At 37.0% G+C, this 24,248-nt stretch overlaps 2 protein-coding genes across 2 annotated transcripts; one reads left to right on the top strand and one right to left on the bottom strand.

Moving 5' to 3' along the window:
• Positions 1 to 4,178: 4,178 nt before the first annotated feature.
• On the bottom strand, positions 4,179 to 4,796 carry LOC104884453 (uncharacterized). The gene has a single exon (XM_010669101.2). The coding sequence runs from the start codon at positions 4,794 to 4,796 to the stop codon at positions 4,179 to 4,181; it is 618 nt and encodes a 205-aa protein (XP_010667403.2).
• Positions 4,797 to 19,820: 15,024 nt separating this feature from the next.
• LOC104884454 (protein FAR1-RELATED SEQUENCE 6-like) lies at positions 19,821 to 21,628 on the top strand. Its single transcript, XM_010669102.2, has 3 exons — positions 19,821 to 20,213; positions 20,256 to 20,992; positions 21,595 to 21,628. Exons 1-3 carry the CDS (start codon positions 19,821 to 19,823, stop codon positions 21,626 to 21,628), a joined length of 1,164 nt encoding a protein of 387 aa, XP_010667404.2.
• Positions 21,629 to 24,248: the final 2,620 nt, after the last annotated feature.

Here is a 24,248-nt window from a genome sequence, read left to right on the forward strand (position 1 = left end):
TGGCCTTTGGACGGAAAGTAAGACCCTTATACTAAAGTTTCTTAATTCCCGTCGCCTTCGTTTAGGAGATTGATGTTAACTTTATGAGTTTATCAATTGGTGGCCTTTGTCATGTGGGATTTTGACATATTAGCCGATATTCTAATAGAGGGTGTTTGTGTTTTACTGTTCTTTTATGAATATTTGTTCTAGACCACCAGCTTCGTCGATGGTGGGAGCCCTTAATCAAATTGCAAGGCATAATAAGTAAAGAGATAGTCATAGACTGAAAGTAGATTTGTATTATATGAATTTTGCTTGGCTGGGGGCCAAGATACATGTATACATTTCTACTTTTTCATTAATGTGCTATGGCACTTTGTTATCTGGAAATTACACTTTCAAATTACATCAGATGTAGTATTTTTTTCAAAGTGTTCGAGTTCCACGTTCGAGGAATAGGACGACCGTCCATCGCTTCCAGACGGAAGGTGCCACTCTAGACTTCGTGGATGATCTTGTAAGGCCCTTCCTAGTTTGGTGTGAGCTTGCCCATTTCTTTGGCACGACCGACTGCTTCCATTTTTCTTAAGACAAGGTCCCCTACCTTCAACGGCCGTCTTATCACCTTCTTGTTGAACTCACGAGCCATTCGCAGTTTCTACAGCTGCATTCTAAAGAGAGCATTGCCCTGGACTTCTGGAACCTGGTCCAAGGCCGTGCGAAGAGCAGCCCAGTTGGCTTCTTCTCAATATAGCATAACTCTTAAGGTGAATTCTTCTATTTCAATGGCAATGACGGCTTCTGAGCCATAGACAAGCATAAATGGAGTCTCCCCAGTTGATTCTGATTGACCAAAGAACTAGCTGTAGCTTTGCTACCCATAGACCTTTCGCATTGTTCAGCTTCTTCTTTATGCCATTTGAGAGGATCTTGTTAAAGGCTTCTACTTGCGCATTTGCGTGAGGATGAGAAACAACAACCAAGTGAGCTTTTATGTCCTGATCGGCCAGCCATTCTTTGATCTTAGGCGTCTCAAACTGTGGTCCATTGTCAAAGATAATAGACTAAGGCATACCAAAACTTGTAATGATGTTCTTGCAGATAAACCCCTTTACATCATTAGTGGTGATCCCTCTCATAGCCTCAGCCTCGACCCATTTAGTGAAGAAGTCTATTGCTACTATCATAAATTTCTTCTGGCCGGCAGCTACAGGGAACGACCCCAAAAAATCCATTCCCCATTTGGCAAAAGGAAGGGGAAAAAGAATTGGAGTTAGATAATTGGAGGGCTTCTGATATACGTTGCCATGCTCTGACAGCTATCACACTTCTTTGCATAGACAAAGGCGTCTTCCTTTAAGGTGGGCCAATAATACCCTTTCCTTAAGGCCTTCTCTCCTAATGCTCTTCCCCCAATGTGAGAGGCATAAGCTCCTTCATGCAATTTTTTCAAGACATCTAACCCGTCCTTCCTAGTAATGCACTTCAAGAGTGGCTGCTTAAATGCTTTTTTGTACAAGGTTTTATCCCAAAGCTCGAACCACTTGTCCCTTGCCTTCACATACTTGGATTCTAAGGGATCTGAGGGCAGGCGTCCAGTCTTCTTGTATTCAAGGATGGGATCCATCCAAACATTTCCTCGGCTAAGGAACAGAACTTGCTCTTGATCAATAATCTTTGCCGGCTTTACCTCCCAAAACACAGTTCGCGACACATCCCCTTCGGTCGAACTACCTAGTTTTGAGAGAGCATCGGCTTGATGATTCTCAGACCTTGGGATCTGGTCGAGCACAAATCGCTTCAATGGTTTTAATTCTTCTTGAATCAACTTCATGTACTTTGTCGTCATGGACGCCTCTTTACATTCAAAGTCATCATTTACTTGACTAACCACCAACAAGGAATCTGTTTTGCCTCAATTTCCAAAGCTCCAGCCGCTTTGCACATTTTAATGCCGGCTAGCAGCGCTTCTTAATCTGCTTCGTTGTTTGATGCATGGAATTGAAATCTGATTGCATACTCAAATTTGTCCCCTTCCGGTGATTGGAAGATTATACCAGCCCTGCAGCCGTTTGGAGTGGACGATCCATCCACCATAAGGGTCCAATGCTGCCTTCCCCTAGCTGGATCCTAGACGGATTCAACCGTAGGTCGAGTAAGCTCCGCGATGAAATCAGCTAAGGCTTGTCCCTTGATTGCTTTTCTAGGCTCAAATGCTAGGTTGAACATGTTCTCCACGGCCCATTTTAGCATTCGCCCAAAAGCATCCATCTTGTGCAGAACTTGCTTTAGGGGTTGGTCAGTATCGATGAGGATATTATGAGCCAGAAAGTATGGCCTTAGTTTCCGGCTGGCCATGAGCAGTGCTAGGCCGAATTTCTCCACCAACGAATATCTACATTCGGTATCTTTTAGCACATGGCTTACAAAGTAGACCGAAATTTGTACTGAATCTCTTTCGGCCAGGAGGACATCGCTTACTGAATACGGTGAAACAGCCAAACATACAAATAAAATCTCCCCCTCGGTCGGGCTTATCAATCGAGGCAACTACCAGAGATGCTCTTTAACCTGTTGGAGAGCTTTCTTTGCCTCTTCCGTCCATTCAAACTTTGCTTTCTTTTTTATCGTTGCGAAGAAGTGATGACATTTGTCCCCGGATTTAGAAAGAAAACGTCCTAGGGCTGCCAAGCACCCTATCAAACGTTGAACTTCCTTAACTTTGGACGGAGATGTCATGCTTATAATAGCCTGAATCTTGTTAGAGTTTGCTTCAATTCCTCTCTGGTCGACCAGGAATCCCAAAAACTTTCTGCCCACCACCCCAAACACGCATTTCTGCGGGTTCAACTTCAGCTTAAATTTTCTAAGTGTCAGGAGTGTTTCTCGAAGATCCTCAATATGATCCACACCTTCCGACTTTTGACGATCATGTCATCAATATAAGCCTCCATGTTCCGTCTCAGCTGTGGCTGGAAGACAGTGTTTATTAGCCGTTGGAAAGTAGCTGGTGCATTTCGAAGGCCGAATGACATCCTCAGCCAACCGTAGAGCTCTTTCTCAGTAATGAATGAAGTCTTATCTTGATCTTGTGGCCACATTGGAATCTGATGAAAACCAGAATAAGCATCCATGAAGCTTAATAGTGCATACCCCGTTGTGGAATCGACTAGCCGTTTTATTTTTGGCAGAGGGAAGCTGTCCTTTGGGCAAGCCTTATTTAGATCAGTGTAGTCCACACACATCCTCCAAGTTCCATTTGGCTTAGGGACCATGACTACATTAGCAATCTAATCCGGATAATAAGTTTCCCGGATGAATTTTGATTTTAACAACTTTTGCACTTCTTGATCAACAGCTTGATTCCTAGTCAGACCCAGGTGCCTCTTTTTCTGCCGGATTGGTTTTTAACCTGGATCTATGTTTAGCTTTTGATCGGCAACATCGGGATCAATTCCCGGCACTTCTTCGACCGCATATGTAAAAACATCCTCATATTCCTTTAACAGCTTGATCAGTTCATCTTTGATCTTGGGATCTAGAACAGACCCAATTTTCAGCGTCCTCTTTGGACGTCTTTCATCCACAAATTTCAGTCGGCATTTCTACTGGCTCTGACCGTTCTAGCATAATACCCATCATGGCCATTACTTCTTCTGATGAAGCCTTTTCTTCTTTGATGGCCAGGCACTTCCTCTTCTTGCTCGGCAGGAGGATGGACAGCTTGCTGATTTGAGGGGCCTTCATCTAAGTTCTTTCCACTTCAATTTTTAACTCATTTATCTGGCCTTTCACCATCTCGGCTGGCCCTTCATCTATAGCCTTTGATTGTTCTGGTTTTTCTCCCTTCCATGATGCAGGTTTTAGAGTGGTGAGGTAGCATTCTCTTGCTGCTTGCTGATCTCCATATAGGGATCCAGTCTTCCCTCCATCGCACTCAAACTTCATTAACATCAGATGAGTTACAATAACAACTTTGATGGGGTTCAACGTGGGTCGCCCGAGAATGACGTTATAAGCCGTCAAATCTCGTACCACCAAGAACTTAACAAACAATATTCTGGAGGCCTCTCTATCTCCCACCCAAAAAGGCAAGGTGACGGTTCCTATAGGGTGGATTATGCCTCCTCCAACCCTATGATAGGATGATGAACTGGGAACAAGTCATTCTCATTGAACTTTAGTCTTAATAAACATTATGCACTGATGATATCGGTCGAACTCCCCGTATTAATCAAAATTCTTCTTACTCTCAGGTTTGCAATTTTCATTTCCACAACCAAAGGGTCGTCATGGGGGGTTCTTATCTTCCCACGATCCAGCTCGCTGACGACTACCTTAGGGAAGGGATCAGACTCTGCCCGATCGGTAAGCATGATCTGGCCGAGTTCCCTTAAGTAATTCTTATGTCCTTGGTTGGTTGGATCTCCTGCTGCAAATTCTCCAGATATGACAAGCACTACATCTTCGTCAGTGCTTTCACTTTCTTTTCTTCGGTTCTGACGGTCATTCCGCTTATGAAACTTTTTCCCTCCTTGAGGAAGATATGAATTCATCTTCCCTTTACAAGATAAATCCTCCAAAGCTCTTTTCAAATGTTTGCATTCATTTTTTTCATGACCACAATCTTTATGAAAGTGGCAATATTTGTTTTTATCCCTAATTCTGTAAGGAGTTTTCATATCAGCTGGTGCCTTTAGCGCATGCTGATCTTTTATCTCCATAAGAATGGAATATTGATCTTTGCTGAATTCTATAGGCTCAACTGATGCTGCTGGTTCACTTCTTTTGCTTCTCTTAGATGAGGTTGTCATTTAAGTCAATGCCCAAGTTTTAGCTTTCTTGGAATTGCTCCTTTTTGGCTGAGCTGCTTCTTCAGTCTTTTTTTGTTTCAGGATGCTTTGCTTCTGCGCATACCTCCGTAGCATGGATAAATGCCTCAGCCTTCCGTAGGGCTTCGGTCAGAGTGGTAACCTTCTTTTTCACCATTTCATATTGGAAACTTCCTGGCCTCAGACCCCTGATGAAGGCGTCAAAAGCTACTCTCGCATTCAGATCCTGGATCTGCAATGCCTCTAAGTTGAATCTCTTCACAAAACTTCTTAAGGCTTCCTTTGGTACTTGCATGACCTTCCCCAAGTTCATGCTGGTCTTCTGCTCCTGCCGATTTGCTACAAAATGACCGGTGAACAAAATACTAAGCTTTGTGAATGTTCACGGAGTTAGGAGGAAGGTTATTGAACCATTTTTGCGCTACTCCTTTTAAAGTAGTTGGGAAATTCTTACACCAAGTAGCATCATCGACTGCTTGGACATACATTTGATGCTTGTATGCTGATAGATGATCGTCTGGATCAGTAGTTCCGTCGAAAGGTTCTATCGTTGGCAGCTTAACCTTTGGGTATGGGAGAGACTCCATGATTCTGGCCGAGAATGGAGTCGGCCAGTTGATCTTGAGTTCCCCAGCATGACCCTAGTGGGTATGTGCTCTCGACGATATTCCTTTAACACAGGATTAGAGGAGGTGTTAGCTTGGACTTGCCGTCTATACACCATAGGTTGCAATACAGTTTTTTCTTGCCTTGACTGGACAGGCGAAAGTCTTTGACTTCTTCCTTCAGTTTTGGATGGCGGCCTTAATGGAGGATCCTTGATATAAGGGGTAGATCCTGAAGCCGAGCACTGGAGAGTAGCTGCTTTCTTAGCCTCCAGGTAATTTCTAGCATCCGTCTCCATTTTATGACCGCTGGGAGGTATGTTATCTCCAGGTCGGACCACCAACTTCCAATCCATCTTCTTCCGTGGCTCACTGACCACTGGCTACTTTCCTTTTGACAATCGCTTGGACACTTCTTGCCGAGGAGGCCGGCTTGTCCCTGGACGACCCTCCTAACATTACTCCCTAGGTGGAGCAACATCGACCGGGTCTGGATTGACCTGAAAAAATAGCATATTGTTTTTGATTTGCTCCTCCATGACAGCAGCCATCCTAGTCTAGAAGTCACTCAGGACAGTTTCCAGATGGGCAGCTGTCACCAGACGCTCAGGATTCTCTTGAATGATGGGCTCCCTGCTTCGTCCAGAAAGGTTTACAACAGCAGGGGGCCTATCTCTTCCTCTTGGTTGCCTTTCTTCGCCCACCGTATCCTCCACTTGTATCTCAAAACTTCTATTCCTAGCAACATTGGATGAGTGACAATCAGTCATTGTTGCGTCTCCCCACAGACAACGCCAAATGTTACGTAGTGCTAGACTCATAAATAAATACTACTATCCCCAACAATAGGTTCAATAATAAGAGACTTGTGCAATAATGCCCGGACTCAAAATCCGAACCTGAGCTCAACCTCCAGACCTGCAAAAAAGGACCCACCCCGGAGGTTTAGGTGGTATTTCCCCCTCTAAAGCTTAAGTCAGGTGTCAAGAGTAGAAAAGAAACTTTTAGAGAGAGAAAGTAGAGAAATAGAGAGAATTTATGGCAAAATAATAGTACGCTGTTCTGAAAAATGTCCCTTTCCCCTGATTTCAAGGACTATTTATAGTGTCTGAAATGACTGATATACCTTAATGTCACCCTAATTTAGGAGCATTTGATTGGATGAGCAATAATATTATGACACGTGGCAATGATTGATTTGGAGAGTACACATCATCTATTAGCAAAGAGACAACCTTTGCTTTTACTGGGCCTGAGTACAGATTGGGCCAGAAGAAGGGCTAGTACAACTTTCTTTATTTAGAATGGTGTACTTTAGTCCATACATTATTCTGGACCATGTACTTTACTTCAACAACAAGGTGCCACATGTAAGGTCGTGATGGGGCCACGTGTCTCATTAACAGCCGTTGATTTTTCAGGCTACAACACAACCATTTCAACTAAATGTTCATACTTTAAGAAGTAGAACATACAACATATTACAAGGTTTATCATAGAACTTTACAATAAAACATCTAATCATACACGAATTATGTATACTTTAGACATTAGGGTATACATCACATATGAATTTGTAACACCCCCAAATTACTCGCTTTTAAATAAATAATTTAGCAAATAATATTTGAGTAATTTAGGAGTATTTCCGCCACGTGACTAACACGCTTTCGGAAGGCAACTACTAACTAACAAAATAACTTGCAGTAGAAGACTTTAACCAAAAATAATAATACTTCTCTATTAATAAAAATAAATATTGTAAAAACTCGTAAAACCCTCCTAAAACCCTCTGCTGACGCACAATTAGGTTCTTTGCTATCCTGCACCAACGGTCGGTATGGGCCGGAAAAAGAAGACTCTCGGGCAGGCGAGTAGCTCGTCGACGCCGGGATCTTCGGAGATGGTTGATACTGCTACAAAATCTGAGGCTTTAGGTGACCCGGTGGAAAAAATTAATGGAACAGTAACTAATGAACAACAACCAGAGGTAGTGGAGAAATCTCACGTTGAGGAAGCTCAGCTACGATGGAAAGGCTTTACAGGACAGTCACGTATCTCCGAGAAAGGTATGGGGTTTAAATTTGTAGCTTTTGTTATAGCTAATGGAGACTTTGTTGCTAAACTTGATAAAAGAGATGTGGATACACAGACAAAGAACTGGGAATTTGCTTTGGTAGTATATGTTGTAGGCCAAAATCCCACTCTCACTTCTATTTCACAATATGTGAATGTTTTTTGGCAATTGACTCATGAACCAACCATCTTCAAGCATGAAGAGGATTTCTTCATTTTTAATTGAACTCTAAGGAGGATAGAGATCGTATTCTTTTTGCTGGGCCTCATCTATTCTATGGTAAAGCAATGATAGTTAAGAAATGGTGTGCTAGTTTTAATTTTCATGAACATATTTTGAAAGTGGTCCCTGTGTGGGTAAAATGTCCAAACCTGACACTCAGTTATTGTGGTGGAGATTCTCTAAGCAGGATAGGGAGTTTGCTAGGAGTTCCCCTGTTTGCTGATGAATGCACTAGCAAAGGATTGAGAATCTCTTTTGCGAGAGTGCTTGCGGAGATTGATGTAACGCATAAGTTGCCAGAAAACATCATAGTGGAGGACCCTAATGGCACTTGTTTTAACTAGAAGATGGTTTATGAATGGTTGCCTCCTTACTGCATGAAATGTAGTAAGGTTGGGCATAACTCACTAGTAGAATAATTGCTTATTGTTGCGGTCATATTGTTGCGGTTTTGCCCATACGTAGCAATATATTACGTAAAAAGAAGAAGAAAAATATAAATAATCATATTGCTGCGGTTTCGACCAAAAACCGCAGCAATATGGTATCAACAAATATTTTATGAAAAATTTTGACCATTTGACCATGATATATTGTTGCGGTTTCCGGCAAGAACCGCAACAATATATTAAAAGAATATTAAAAAAAAAAATTATTTTAATATATTGCTGCGGTTCTTAGAAAAAACCGCAGCAATATCCTTAAAAATTTAATAAACCGCTTCTTTCAAATCTACCCATCTTACTCTTTCAGCCATTTGGGGTTTTCTCACCCTTTACCCATCTCTCTCTCACCTCTCACCTCTCACCTCTCACATCTCTCTCTCACCTCTCACCTCTCACCTCTCACCTCTCTCACACGCCATTTTCATCTATCTATCTCCTCTCTCACCCTCACCTCTCACCGGCGCTTACTCCTCTCACCGGCGCTTCCTCCTCTTTATCTTTCGTTCTTTCCACCGTTCGTAAGTTGTTTCCACCGTCCTTCATCGTTCTCCATCTTCGCCACGAGGAACAAGGTTAGTTTTTTCCTAATGTCATTTTTTTTTTGCGTTTTTATTTTTCGTTTTTGTTTTTGATTTTCGTTTTTGTTTTTGATTTTCGTTCTCCAGATCTATTTTTTTCGTTTTTTTTCGTTTTTATTTTTCGCTTTTCTTTTTTATTTTCATTTTTGTTTTTGATTTTCGTTCTCCAGATCTATTTTTTCGTTTTTGTTTTTCGTTTTTGTTTTTTGATTTTCGTTTTTATTTTTCATTTTTGGTTTTGTTTTTCGTTCTCCAGATCTATTTTTTCGTTTTTCGTTTTTGTTTTTGATTTTCGTTCTCCATATCTATTTTTTTTCGTTTTTTTCGTTTCTGTTTTTGATTTTCGTTTTTTTTTTTTGGAATTTTGTTCTCCAGCTCTCCCGTCAATCTTTGAAATGAACGAAGCATGCCGACGAAGCCGCCAAGCAAAGCCACCAGTGTTTGTCGTTCGAATTTCAAGATCTAGATATTTTTCCTTTTTTCTTTCATTTATAATTTTTTAATTTTTTGTTACTTTTCTGTAATATCGGCCGAGTCTATATATATATATTTTTTTTTAATTTTTCCTTGTTAATCTGTTTTCAGTTTTTTTATATTTTGTAATTAGGGTTTGTAAAATATTATTTTTATTGAATATATAGCAGTTTAGGTTGATTAATTTTGTGTTGTTATTGTACTACAATAGTTTTCTTGGATTCAAAAATGTTTATATTATAAGTGTATTATAACTATCACAAATTAACGCTTGAGTAATGAAATTTTTTTTTACCTGCCCTGTATATTGTTACGGTTTTGGGAAGAAACCGCAGCAATAGACCTGTATTTTTAATATTAAAAAAATTACATATTGCTGCGGTTTTTTTAAAAACCACTACAGTATTCTTTTTTATTATTATTAATTACAATATATTGCTGCGGTTTTACACAGAAATCGTAGCAATATAATTAAATATTGTTGCGGTTTAAAACCGCATCAATATATTAATTACCTATTGTTTCCCCCTTAATTGCTGCGTGGCCAGATTCGCCGCAATAGGGCACTTATTGACCGCAACAATAAGCATTTATTCTACTAGTGACTGTGGTGCTTTACCAGAAGTCAGAGCAAAACCTAGGGTTACTCAGAAATGGGTACCAAAGAAAGTGAATCCTGCTGTCAATTTAAAGCTTCCTACCACTAGTAGTGTAGAGCCTACCATTCCTAGACCTCTAGAGGAACCTCTAGAGCAGATTGTAGAGGAAGGAGATATTATCACTCCAGTTGCCACGCCTGCAAATGTGGGGGCAGGTACTGAGGAAGGAGGGGCCTGGAAAGTTGTCACAAGGAAAACAAAAGATGAAGCAAGGGAAGGGTATCCAGAGTGGTGTGCAGCTTCAGTTTGGCTCAGGTTTGCCTGGGGGTGCTAGGGGACCAAATCCCTATTTATCTTAATGATTTTAATCAGCTGGTATGTAAGGGGAATGAATGACGCCTTCAAGTTGAGGGAGATTAAAAATTTCCTTCATATTAATAAAGTGACTATGTGTGCTTTACTTGAAACTAGAGTTAGACCTCATAACCAAGGTAAGATTCAGAAGAAATTGGGGGACAAATGGAATTGGATATGTAACTATAGTTCTACTAATAAAGGTAGAATTTGGCTTGGATGGGTGAAGAGTGAAGTCAGGGTGAGACTTATGCTCTCTTTTGTGAAATTTGTTATTGTTGAGGTCCAGAACACTCAGGGTGAATGTTCTATTTTGCTGCTATTTATGGGCTTCATACAATTGAGGATAGGAAAAGCTTATGGGATGATCTTGGAAGGTTTGTGAACAGTATACAATCTCCTTGCATTTTGATGGCAGATTATAATGCTGTTTACCAGGCTATTGACAGATTGCAAGGAAATGATGTTACTCATGCTGAAACTATGGATTTCAGTAACTTCCTAGTGGACAATTGTCAGTCTGAAGCTCCAAATAGTGGGAATTTTTATTCATGGAGTAATAAGGGTCATGGAGCTAATAGAATGTCAAGCAGGATATACAAGGCTATTGTTAATGTTGGATGGGTGAGCCAATATTCAGATGTTGTTGTGAAGTATCTTAACACAGGAGTCTCAGGTCACTCTCCTTTGCTTTTCTCACTTGCTGAAGCACATCATGAAGGTGGTGGTAGACCTTTTAGATTTCTTAATCACTTGGTTGATCATAGGGGGTTTATAGAGATGGTTAAGAATGCTTGGGGCTCTCCCCACTGTAGCTGGAAAATGAAGAAGCTGTGGGTTAATCAGAACAAGACAAAGGAGGCTATTAAAGTGTTCCATGCCAATAGTTACTCCCAAGCTCATTGCAAAGTTGATGATTACAGGAGACAGTTAGAAATTTTGCAGGCCAAGCCTGATTTGAATCATGATACTGAGCTTCAAGAGAGTGAGAAAGAAATCTTAGAGGAATTGAAGAAGTGGTCCCTCATTGACATGAGTGTTCTCAAGCAAAAATCTAGAATTAGTTGGCTATCACAAGGTGATACTAATTCTAAGTTCTATTTTACTGCTATCAAAGTGAGAAATGCAAAAAACAAAATTTCTATGTTGCATAACTCCCAAGGTGACATTTTGACTGACCCTGTGATGATTGGAGAAGAGATTAAAGCTTTCTACATGAAGCTGCTGGGCACTAGTTCGGAGTCCATTGAGGCTATTGATCTGGCTATGGTTAGAAAGGGACCAAGGCTTTCTCAATAGGCCTGCAATCTGCTTATGCAACCTGTTACCACTCATTAAATAGATGTAGCTCTGGCTTCTATTGATGATGCTAAGGCTCCAGGCTTAGATGGTTTCAATGCAGAATTTTCATGAAAACTTGGTCAGTAATTAAACCTGAGGTGTACTCTGGTGTCCTCGAATTCTTTGAAAGTAATCTGATGTATAAGCCTGTTAATATCAAAGCTATCACCTTGGTACCTAAGGTTGATAACCCAATTTAAGCTAAAGAGTATAGGCCTATTGCCTGTTGTACCCTTATCTACAAAATCATCTCTAAGATATTAACTAAAAGGTTGCAGCAAGTCATAAATGAAGTGGTGTGTAGTTCACAATCCGGATTCATGCCAGGGAGACAGATTGGGGAAAATATTTTGTTAGCAACTAAATTAATTAGGGGGTACAATAGGAGTCATATGTCTCCTAGATGTGTCATTAAAGTAGACATTAGGAAAGCATATGCCTCTGTGGAGTGGGTGTTCCTGGAGAGTATGCTGAAAGAGTTCGGTTTTCCAACTCAATTTATTCAGTGGGTGATGATCTGTGTGACAATTGTGTCTTACTCTATCTTGTTGAATGGTTTCCCTACAAAACCATTCCCTGCCAAGAAAGGGCTAAGACAAGGGGAGCCCCTGTCTCCTTTCTTGTTGCTATAAGCATGTAGTATCTTAGTAGATGTCTGGGGGATATGAATATAATTTTCACTCATCATCCAAAGTGTAAGAGAATTAAGCTTACACATTTAATGTTTGCAGATGATTTACTCATGTTTGCAAGGGCTGATCAGGGGTCAATGGAGGAAATTTATAAGGCTTTTCAAAGATTTTCAAGAGCTTCATGGCTGGAAGCTAATAACGAAAAAAGTTGTATTTATTTTGCTGGCATCAACCAGGAAGCGACAGTTTACCTTGCAGCAAGGATCAACATGCCTATTGGGTCTCTTCCCTTCAGATATCTTGGGGTCCCTTTGGCTGCAAAGAAGCTTAGTTTCACTCAATGTAAACCCCTGATTGATAAAATTACTACCAGAAACTAATCAAGGCAGTGGAATCCATATGTAAAACTGGTGCAATTGACCAGTCTAAGAAGGCTCCATTAGCATGGACTTCTATTCAGCTTCCTAAGTCTGCTAGGGGGTGGAATGTGGTAGATATGAGAGTCTGGAATAAAGTTGTCATTCTCAATTTGCTTTGGGCTATTGCTTTTAAACAAGACAAGTTGTGGGTAAGATGGATTAATGCCTATTACATTAAGAGAATTAATGTGATGGAGGTCACTTTGAGTATTAATATCTCTTGGATGTTAAGGAATATCATTGAGTCAAGGAGCTTGTTAGAGGGAATAGGTGGATGGAGTGCCATTAGCAACTAGCAGAATTTCAGCATTAAGGAGGCCTACAAGAAACTTCGAGGCAATTTTGTTAAAGTTGATTGGAGAAGACTGCTATGTAACAACAAAGCTACTCCAAAGAGTAAATACATTCTGTGACTTGCATTGCTTGACAGATTAGCCACATCCAGCAGATTGAATGGGTGGAATGCTAGCATCAGTCCTATGTGTAAAATTTGCAACCAACAGATTGAAACTAGTCAACATCTTTTCTTCAACTGTAGTTACAGTTATGATATGTGGAAGCAGGTGTTAAGTCACTTACAAAGGTACCCTCTTGCTGATTCGAATCTGGGACTTGAATGTGTTTCTAAAAAAGCCAGAAGTACAAAAAGTATTGACAAAGTATATGTCATGCTCTTTACTGAGAGTGTATATGCTGTGTGGTTACAAAGAAATAGTAAAGTGTTTAGGAACTCTTTGTCGCCTCCTAATCTGATTGCAAAGGAGGTTGTATTTAAAGTCTCTTGTAGATGTAGTGAGCTGGAAATACATTTGTTAATTTCTTAACAGATTAGTAGATTGATATGATTACTAAACCAAGAAGTCTAATAATCAAGTATGAGTATGAATCTTGAAGAGATTAGATCCAAGAACTTCGAAATTACAAGTATAAAAGTCAAACAAGGGATATTTCTTTAATCAAGATCACTCCTGAAACTTGAATAAAGAATTTAAACACTCTTAAAAACACTCCTGAATTTAAGACGTTTAACACTAAGAATTCAACACTCCTGAAGAATTATTAATGGTTTTAATTGTTAAGCTATCAAGCAAACAATCAAGAAGATGTATAAAACACAAAATCAAATCTCAATCTGTTATTATTAAGGAAATAAACGCCCCTTATATAGGGTACAAGTTCGACTAAAGATAAACATAAAACTAGGATAAGAATTAAACTAATAACAAGATAAGAATTAAGCTAATTCTATCCTATAACTAATCACACGCCTAAAGATAACCATGTACATCACATGTTTATTCTATTATACAATCTATCTTCTACTAGAATTCTAACTTAACTATAATTCTAATCCAATTAGGAATCCTAATCCAACTAGGATTTGGATTTCTAACTTAACTAAAATTCATAAACTAATATACTCCTAAGAAAACTAGGAGTTCTAATCCTACTAGGATTAGGATTGTAAGAGTCCTATTCCTACTAGAAATAGGAAACAAACAAACTCTTAACAAACTAAAATTTAAAACCCCTAAATTCCATTGAATTCTAACAGATTTATAATGCTACATAATTAACACTTCTCATACGCATCATACTCCCCTTCTTCAAAAAAACTTGTCCTCAAGTTTATTTTGATCCATAAAATAATCCAAATCAATCGTACAACAATATACACCACGAATATGTGGCGTCGTTCATCACCCTCAATCGCTGCACAAAATCTTAGGCTTTCCAAATCTTGATTTTTCCCTAGTTGCAATTTATCCCTCCAAAAAACACATGTAACACTTTGGGAAAACCACGATCATCCACAACCCTAGGCACCAAAGTAAAAGAAATATTAACTAAAGGCTCATATTCTGCAAATCAACATTAGGTACCACCGCTTCCTCATGAGAAACTTCAAAGTTCAAATCTTTATCCTTAGAATAAGAAAAAGTTTCGATCTTTTCTTCATCCTCAACAATAGGAAGTTGTTGTTTTTCTTCATGTCGTTTCTCTTGAGGTTGTTGAACCAAATCATTCAAATCTTTAAGCGTCGCCATGAGTGTAGCCAAGTTTTCTTTTTTCTTTTGTTGCCTCTCAAGTTCCCTACTTCTTGCTTCGGTTCTTTGGACATGCCTTCGAATAACCAATTCATTTTCATAAATGACTATTTCCGTCTTTGTAAGATTAGAATAAGTCGTACTAGGATATCAATAGACTCTTCAAGACTAAGCTTATTAATGGCTTTAATTGTTCTATACCAATCATCCATAATTTTGTGTCAAAACAATCCATTAAAACTGTCCAGAATACCCATGAAATTAAAAGATCACAAATTGAAGAAATATAACTTGAAATAAAATGAAATCTTTTTCGTATGTTAACTTAGGGAATTATAACACTCGACCAAAATTTCACATCAAAATTCCAAGCCAATAATTCGCAGGTTTTTTCTACCTCAGTCGCGCCAGATTCAACCCAAATTTACTCGACTTACAAGATCGTTCTCGAAACAATATCAAAATTCCTAGAAACTTCATAAAATTTTAACACAATAAACTAGACAAGATTTAGTCCAGTTTAGAATCAAAAATATTCAAAACATTCGAAATATGCTGGAAGTTCGAGTCATTCAAAGATCACCTTAAATTTCAGCAAAACTGCCAGTAATTTATGTCTGATGTCAATGGTTGTTGCGGTCTCATCTCTCGTCCAAATTCAATGAAATTTTAACAATACACTCTAAGACATGTCTACTTTGTCTCCACCAATTTTCACACCAAAATTCCTCTTCTAGCTCTGATACCACTTGATATGATTACTAAACTAAGAAGTCTAATAATCAAGTATGAGTATGAATCTTAAAGAGATTAACTCCAAGAACTTCGAAATTACAAGTATAAAAGTCGAACAAGGGATATTTCTTTAATCAAGATCACTCCTGAAACTTGAATAAAGAATCTAAGCACTCTGAAAAAACACTCCTGAATTTAAGATGTTTAACACTAAGAATTCAACACTCCTGAAGAATTATTAATGGTTTCAATTGTTAAGCTATCAAGCAAACAATCAAGAAGATGTATAAAACACAAAATCAAATCTCAATCTGTTATTATTAAGTAAATAAATGCTCCTTATATAGGGTACAAGTTCGACTAAAGATAAACATAAAACTAGGTTAAGAATTAAACTAATAACAAGATAAGAATTAAGCTAATTCTATCCTATAACTAATCACACGCCTAAAGATAACCATGTACATCACATGTTTATCCTATTATAAAATCTATCTACTACTAGAATTCTAACTTAACTATAATTCTAATCCAATTAGGATCCCTAATCCAACTAGGATTTGGATTTCTAACTTAACTGGAATTCATAAACGAATATACTCCTAACAAACTAGGAGTTCTAATCCTACTAGGATTAGGATTGTAAGAGTCCTATTCCTACTAGAAATAGGAAACAAACAAACTCTTAACAAACTAAAATTTAAAATCAATACAGTAGCCAATAAAATGACTTTTTCTATCTTTGTAAGCTTAGAATAAGTCAAGAGTACTAGGATAGCAATAGACTCTTCAAGCTTAAGATTATTAATGGCTTTAATTGTTCTATACCAATCATCGATAATTTTGTGTCAAAACAGTCCATTAAAATTGTCCAGAATACCCATGAAATTAAAAGATCGAAAATTCAAGAAATATAACTTGAAATAAAATGAAATATTTTTAGTATGTTAACCTCGGGAAGTACAACACTCGACCAAAATTTCACATCAAAATTCCAAGCCAATAATTCATAGTTTTTTTTCTACCTCAGTCGCGCCAGATTCAACCTAAAATTACCCGACTTACAAGATCGTTCTCGAAAAAATATCAAAACTCCTCGAAACCTCTTAAAATTTTAACACAATAAACTAGATAAGATGTAGTCCAGTTTGGACGTAGCTAGAGCAACCCAGTGGGTTAGCAACCCATATGACTTGGCATATGAGGTGGAAGCAATTAAAGCAAATGAGGTGTAAGCAATTAAAGCTTTAAGGTTTTTGTAGTAATAAAAACCATAGCAACCCATGCATTATACATACGGTAATAATGATGGATTAATAAATGATAGCCGTTAATAGTTTTAAACCAATACAATAGTTCTTTCCTTTTTTCAATTAGTATTGTTCCTTTTTTTTCAATTAGTTCTTTTGTTCCAACCAACTCAATTGATGAAACTGGACTCTATTATCAAAGTAAATTTCAATTTACTAGAATAAACTTCAATTACAATAGGACATTGATTGAGTGACCCTAAGGGTTGCCAACCCTCTTATTATTGAATTTTTATTGGTTAGGAATACATTAAAACATTATTTTTATATCTCTTCTCTCCTCATTTATTACATACATATTAATATTTTATTCTAATGTATCTAAGAGGGTTGGCAACCCTAAGGGTTACTCAAACATTTTCCATTACAATAAATAAGTGAATAAAATTTTAAAATTAAAAATTAAATTTGCATTGGACATGAGACCTCATATTCAATTGTTTAGCAACCTCATCATCTAATATCTTTCTCCACTGTTACTGTTAGTTTTGAAACTCTATCAATTTTTTAACAAAAAAAAAATCTTTCATTTTTTTTAAAAAAAAACAAAAAATCAAATATCAGGTGATAATTTAACCTTACCTTCATCAAGTTTAAGATCTTCATACTATTGATGCCAACAAGAAGTCTCTTGTTAAACAATTTTCATAGTCAAAAACAAGGTATGTATATAAGAAACTTTGTGAGGGTGTGTGTGTGTATGTATATATATATATATATATTAATATATATATATATTATATATATATATATATATTATATTATATATGTGTGTGTGTATGTATATATATACATATTTGTATGTATATATATACATATGTGTATGTAATACATAATATATGTTAATACATATATATATTATATATATATATATATATATATATATATATATATATATATAATCTTTTTAAAATAATATGTCACTATTCATTATAATCTTAACGTAAAAACTTATGTGTATATAATATATTTTATAAAGAATCTTTTTCATCTAATACTCTATTTTCTTTAAGAGTATATACAATCTTTATCTCTGTGTATATTATATGATCTTTTATATATGTAAGTTGTATGTATGTCGCCAATCCAAATTATCTTTATGTATATATATGGATATGTGAATAAATAACCTTTAGACTAATATTGTTTGCCGTTGATAGGCTGAGGTTAGCTAGATTAGGTATGTATATATTATCGTTGTATCTGTATATATATGTATGTATTAGATAAATAATCTTTATTTTTTTATCTCTATCCATTAATTGTTAGATCATTATCATTTTGTTTTATATATTAGATAAATTTATTAACTTATGATAAATAATGCTCCAAAAAAAAGAAATTGAAAAAATAATTGCTAGGATAAGAATACCGTGTACTACAATTAGATTTATTTATATGACAAAACTTTTTTTTTAATGGCAATTAGAATTGTAATGTGATCTATGTTTATTTTTTGTGGGCAAATGGTCACTAATAATGAACGCCTTCAACAATGATGCAGACTAATTTAAATGGCTACGAACGATGAACAACTGGTTAGAGGTGGGAAAAAAGTTATTGATCTGAATATTGGGTATCATAGCGAAGAAGATTGTAGTTATGATAGCTCAGGTATAGAATTTAGTACAGACTCTGAATCAAACTTGATAAGAGATGTTACTATTGAAAATGACAATATGTTAAGAAATGATCATAATTCAAATGAAAGCAATGATATATCTGTAGATGAGCCAATAGTCACAACAATTGAAGAGCCACTAGTACCACCGAGTATGGGCATGACATTTGGATCATATGAGGAAGTTATCGGTTACTATATACCATGAATTTGGAAGACAAAACGGGTTTCAAATGAAAATTAGGAGTAGAGAAAATGCAAAAGGAGCCGATTCTGGAAATGGGAATGATTGCACAAGATTGAGACTAGCATGTACAAAAGAAGGAAAATTCTTTTCTAGAGGGAAAGATCCATCAAAGGCGACACATACTCAGAGAATTGGTTGTAAAGCTAAGATCACTGCCTCGTTTAATATTAATGCTAATGAATGGAAACTCACTACTGTAGTTTTGGAGCATAACTATCCTTTAGATCCCTTGAATTCTAAATTCATGTCTAATTATCGGTTTATTAGTCCACACAATAAGGAGATTATAATGCAAATGAGAGGACATGAGTACCTATTAGTAGAAATTATGCAACATTTGTTGTCCGTTATGGAGGATTTGGAGTTGTTCCTTTATTGGAGAAAGATTTTAGAAATCTAGTCAGCAAGCATAGACGACTATGTCTTCAAAAAGGAGATTTTGCTGCTATGGAAAAACATTTTATTGAGATGGCTTCTAAAGACAAAATTTTTTATTACATGTACGACACAAGTGATGATGGCACACTTAAGAATATATTTTGGGCCGATGGAAGGTGTAGAGCTGCATATCGAGAGTTTGGAGATGTTGTTTCATTTGACACCACATATCTGAGGAACAGATATAGAATGCTATTTCGCCCATTTATAGGTGTGGATCCTCACAATCAATCGATCTTACTTGGATGTGCTCTAATTTCTGGAGAAGATACAAGTAACTATGTTTGGTTGTTTAAGACGTGGCTAGCATGTATGTCTAGAAAAGCTCCAAGTGGTATTATTACTGTTCAATGCATGGCTATAGGTAATCTTCATAAATTTCATACTTGTTCTACTGCATTTTAATTTAATTTTGTTTGAACTACAACACTTGTTTGTTTTATTCATTTATGTTACATACATATATATCTACATGCAAAAGCAAACTTTAGTTGTCACCTTATGATAACAAAAAAAAATCAAGATAATAAAATCCAAAAGTTAATAAAGGTAAACAAGATTAAAGAAACGGAAAAAATAAATCGTTGTAGAATAAAAAATGTTATCAAAGATATTATCTTTATCATATATTATCTCAAGGATATTATCTCATGGATCATATATATATTTCTTCATGGTTTTATCTTATTCTATTTTTGTTTAATTTAATTTTTTATTGTATTTTATTTATTTCTTAATATTATTTCAATAACAGACTATCATATTATTTTATTATCATCATTAATACAAGGAATGCAATCAAAGAGGTTTTTCCCAATAGCAAACACCGAAGGTGTATTTGGCATATTTTAAGAAATGCAATGAAACATCTAAATCCTTATGAAGCAAGAGATGATATTCGTAAGGCACTACGACGTGATCTCCATGATTCTCTTCATGTTGAGGAGTTTGAAAAGAATTATGGAGATATGTTGGAAAAATATAAGTTGCAAGATGTTAAGTGGTTTAATGAAATGTATGATCTAAGGCATAGATGGGTCCCTATTTATTTTAAAGACGACTTTTGGGCTGGTATGTCTAGTACCCAAAGGAGTGAGAGTATGAACAACTTTTTCAAAGCATTTGTGAATTTGAACACATCACTGAAAGAATTTGTTGATCAATATAGTCTTGCTCTAGGCAAACGAGCAAATGATGAGGAAAATGAAACTTTTAGTTCAATTAATAAGCCAATGATGTGTTTCACTGAATATGTTAGTGAGAGTGTATTTTAACGCCTTTATACATCAAAGTAGTTTGAGGAGTTTCAAGATCAAGTGCGTTTGGCGACTTATACTAGTGCAACAAAATTTCAAGATGATGGAAGAGTTTGTGTATATGACGTAGTGACAAAAAAGGCTAAGTGGCCTCGAAGACAAAATTTTAAGGTGACATTTGATCGAGACTCATATGATGTTAAGTGGGAGTGTAAGAATTTTGAATTTAGGGGAATTTTGTGTTGCCATGTAGTTCGTGTTTATCACGAGGAAGATGTTGAGTGTGTTCCCGAGAAGTATATCCTATCAAAATGGAGAAAAGACATGGTACGAGATTACACAACTGTCCCGGTTCCATATTACACCCCGGACAAAAATCCACAAGCGAAGAGGCATAGTTCTTTGTATAGAGAATTTGAAGAAATTCCCTTTTTGGCAATAATAGATGAGAAACCTTATTCTTTTCTTATGGAATCTCTATCTAAGTTGAAATTGAAAGTGAAGGCATTGAGTGAAGGATGTCAAGAAGCACCTCAAACTGTGAATACAATTGGTAGAGTTTATGGAAGACATTCATCACAAGGAGGTGGAAATGAAGAAGAGGAAAATCGCCAACACAATGACTTGGGACACCAACAAAAAGTCAATGATCCAGTAGACCGTAGAGGTAAAGGAAAAAAACCAAGCAAGAGGAAAGGATATGGAAATGAACATCAGTTTGATATATACAAGAAGAATCATCACACATCTGATTACAACATTGGATATGGAGAATGGTCACAGATATATGAAAAAAAAAAATTATTACATACATGCTACATGCATATGAAAATAGTATCTGATGTTTTGATCAAAATAAAAAAAAAGAGTATCTGATGAATTTTTTAACCTCAGGATCAATCCTAATTCTATGGGATACAATATCCAATAATGTCAAATGTTATTCCTGCTAGTTCATCCAATGCACAAGTAAGTGTTTTACGTATTTTTATCTTCTTGTACTTGATTTTTTTTTACGTTTCTTTGTATTTTTATCTTCTTGTACTTGGATTTTTTTTAAAAAAATTTATGCTGCTCTTTTTCAGCTTCATACTCAATTTGGCCATAATGTTGCACAAAGGAATATTTGCCTCCTTATCCTAATTTTCAAGGAATGCCAGTAAGTTTAATATTTGCAACATATTATCTGCTACAACTTTTTTTTATAAGCAACAAATTATATTGACTTTATTTTTTCATTTTGCAAGTTTGGTCCGTCGACACAAACTAGACCAAGTAAGTAATTGATTTTCATGAAAGACTACCATATTGTTATTCTTAGGTAATGAACTATATTATTAGTTTTTTTCATTGTAACACTTGTTAATTATGTTTGTAGGTTCAAGTTATCCCCAACTAAGAGTAGGGAATGAAAACAGATTCAAGCAATTTGTACATGAAGGCTAACTCAAAGGTCATTAAGTTGTGAGATCATGGGGCCTTATCAAGTGGAGTTATGTTCTATGATGGATGATAGATGTTTATTAGTTTAGTTTTGATTCTAAATCATTAAGTTGGAGTAATTGTGATGGTCTGTTTTATTGAGTTTCGTTTTGTCAATTTTCTTTTTTACAAGTTGTTGCAAAGATAGCATGTTTTATTGGGTTTCTTTTTATTCTCACAATACAAGCGTTGTTCATTTCACTCCAATCTTTATACACGTTAAAAAAAGAAAATTTAATGCAAAATAATTAGTCAGATAAAACCTACCAAAATTAACCAAGTACATAGAATAAAAAGATAATATAAAAAAAAAAAAGATAATAACGAGCATGCTAAGATACATGAGAAAGATATTATACTATGGAGAATCAAGGATAGAATAAAGAATAGAGGAGGATATTTTGTTGTTTGCTAAGCTATTGTGAAAGATCAAACTATGGCGTGATGATCGTGTTCAATCACACACGATTTAAGAAAGGCTTAATATCTTCACTATCTTTATTTTTGTTAAGAGAATTATATGCGTATTTGGTAAAATTATCCTTGACTTTTGATACTGTATAACGAGGTGCTCAAATCTTGTGAAATATGGAATTATATCTTTGATCTCTTAACAAAAAAGTTTGACGCAAAATAATCTTATAAATTATGTTGGCATGGTAAATCTATCCTTAGCCAAAATTGATTTAATAATTAAAGATAAATCAAGTAACTCAAACATATTTTATGGTAATGATTTTTAAATAGAACATAAACCAAACATAATTAAACGTAATTGAACCATTAAATCATTAATAGAAATTTCATTCAAATGGAGATAACCAACCCTGACATTGAAATAGAAAACACATAAACGATAAAACTAGAATAGTTAATACTTCTTTCCTCCAACAAAACTACAAAAATTTAGGAGCAATATCATCAATCCGACTCAACATTCACCACTTCAGTAACACCCTTTGTAGCAAACTTCAGATTATCTGCAACATTCACCTTTGCCTTCTTCTTTGATGATGTTGGAGGAGTTCCCTCAAAAAGATTTTTCATCATCTTTGGTGATTGGTAGAAAGCTGAAGGGGATGACTTATATGCAGTACCCCCATTGAGTAAGCTCTCCTCTTCAAAAGTCATCTTCACAAGAGTCTTTCCTTAACAAGGTACGATCCCTTTTCTTACTTCTTTCTTATCCTTCCTTATGGACCGTTCTGGATGGAGTCCCCCATCGATGGACCTGGGGGGAGCTTCTTCTAGCTCGGGGACCCCTCCTCCCATTCTAGAACCTTTGTTCGACGGGGTATTGATCGGAGGGGTCCCCATGGTGTCTGTGGCTTTCGAGTGCTTGGACACTACTCAGGTCCTCGATGCCCTACCATACTCGAGTGACGGAATATCTGTGCTTTCTGGTGGGGAGGGGGAGTTAGACAACCCTCCCCATTCTGTTACGATTGCTCGATCCCGGGCTGCTAGGAGTTACTTAGATGATCTTCTCGATAACCAGGCTGTTCGAGTGATGGAAGAGAGCGGTGAGACTAACTCTCTTACAGCGAGTACGAGCGGTAGAAGTGAGGGAACGGTTGCTCTACAGAAAGGGATTGCCCACTTTCACAATCGAGGACCATTTATGGATTTCTTGTCGGAGAACCCTCGATTCCTCGAGAGCTCTTTCTTCATCAAGCATCCCTATGCTCTCTACATTCCGGAGCCTACTGAGACAGTTTGCACCCCCCAACGGGTTTCATAGCATTGTACAAGGCGCATCTCGAGTTAGGGTTGAGATTTCCCCTAGACCCTTTCATAGTCGATGTGCTATCATCCTATGGCGTGGCACAATGTCAGCTTATTACCAACAGTGTGGACTCGATGGTTGGATTCCTGGCCATCTGCAAAATGATGGACGTCCGACCTTCTTTGACACTTTGGAGGAACATGATGAAGCTGGTCGTCATGTCTTCATCCCCAAACGGAGAAGGTTGGTGGAGTTTCCAGGTTCGTCATCCCTACAAGGTCATGGATGCTATGCCCACGAAACCAACAATTTTTCCATACTGAATTTATGTACGTGTATCGAGCTGAGCAGTGGGATTTCCCAGTGGTTCCTTTAGTCGAGGGTCCTAACCTATGGATGAATAGATTTGTACCTCGAATGTTCGAGAGTGAGGCCCGGGTAGCCATTTACTACTAGTGTCTTACGGTTCTCGAGAGGGGTGACAAGAAACAAGTGCCCCAGTTCTGGAATCCTGCCGTGGATGACCTGAGCAACGAGCACTTCCTGTCGTCAATGGGGTTAAACCCTGCCTATCCCTAGGGTAGGGATTTTGTATGCTTAAGGCCCTCGACCACCTCTCTCCTTTTCACATTTGTTCTAATTGTTTTGTGTTATCCTTGCAGTCATAGCTCGCCAGGAACTCGACGAGGAGATGCAGAAACGTTTAACCGCCAATCAAAGGGTTCAAGAGCAGCTCAAGATGAAGCTGTCGAGGGGCGACAACAAAGTCCCTCGAGCCCCAAAGGTAACCCTCGTCAATAGGTGGTTGTTTGTCTATTGCCTTC

The sequence above is a fragment of the Beta vulgaris genome, chromosome 3 (assembly GCF_026745355.1).
Source record: "Beta vulgaris subsp. vulgaris cultivar EL10 chromosome 3, EL10.2, whole genome shotgun sequence".
In the NCBI taxonomy this organism is placed as follows: domain Eukaryota; kingdom Viridiplantae; phylum Streptophyta; class Magnoliopsida; order Caryophyllales; family Amaranthaceae; genus Beta; species Beta vulgaris.

Bases quoted from the DNA above. Each gene is read 5' to 3' on its own strand.
- LOC104884453 (XM_010669101.2), bottom strand. From the start codon at position 4,796: ATGACAACCTCATCTAAGAGAAGCAAAAGAAGTGAACCAGCAGCATCA.
- LOC104884454 (XM_010669102.2), top strand. From the start codon at position 19,821: ATGAAACATCTAAATCCTTATGAAGCAAGAGATGATATTCGTAAGGCA. The intron at 20,214-20,255 runs GTTAGTGAGAGT...ACATCAAAGTAG, and splicing joins TGATGTGTTTCACTGAATAT to TTTGAGGAGTTTCAAGATCA. The intron at 20,993-21,594 runs GTCACAGATATA...TTATGTTTGTAG, and splicing joins AACATTGGATATGGAGAATG to GTTCAAGTTATCCCCAACTA.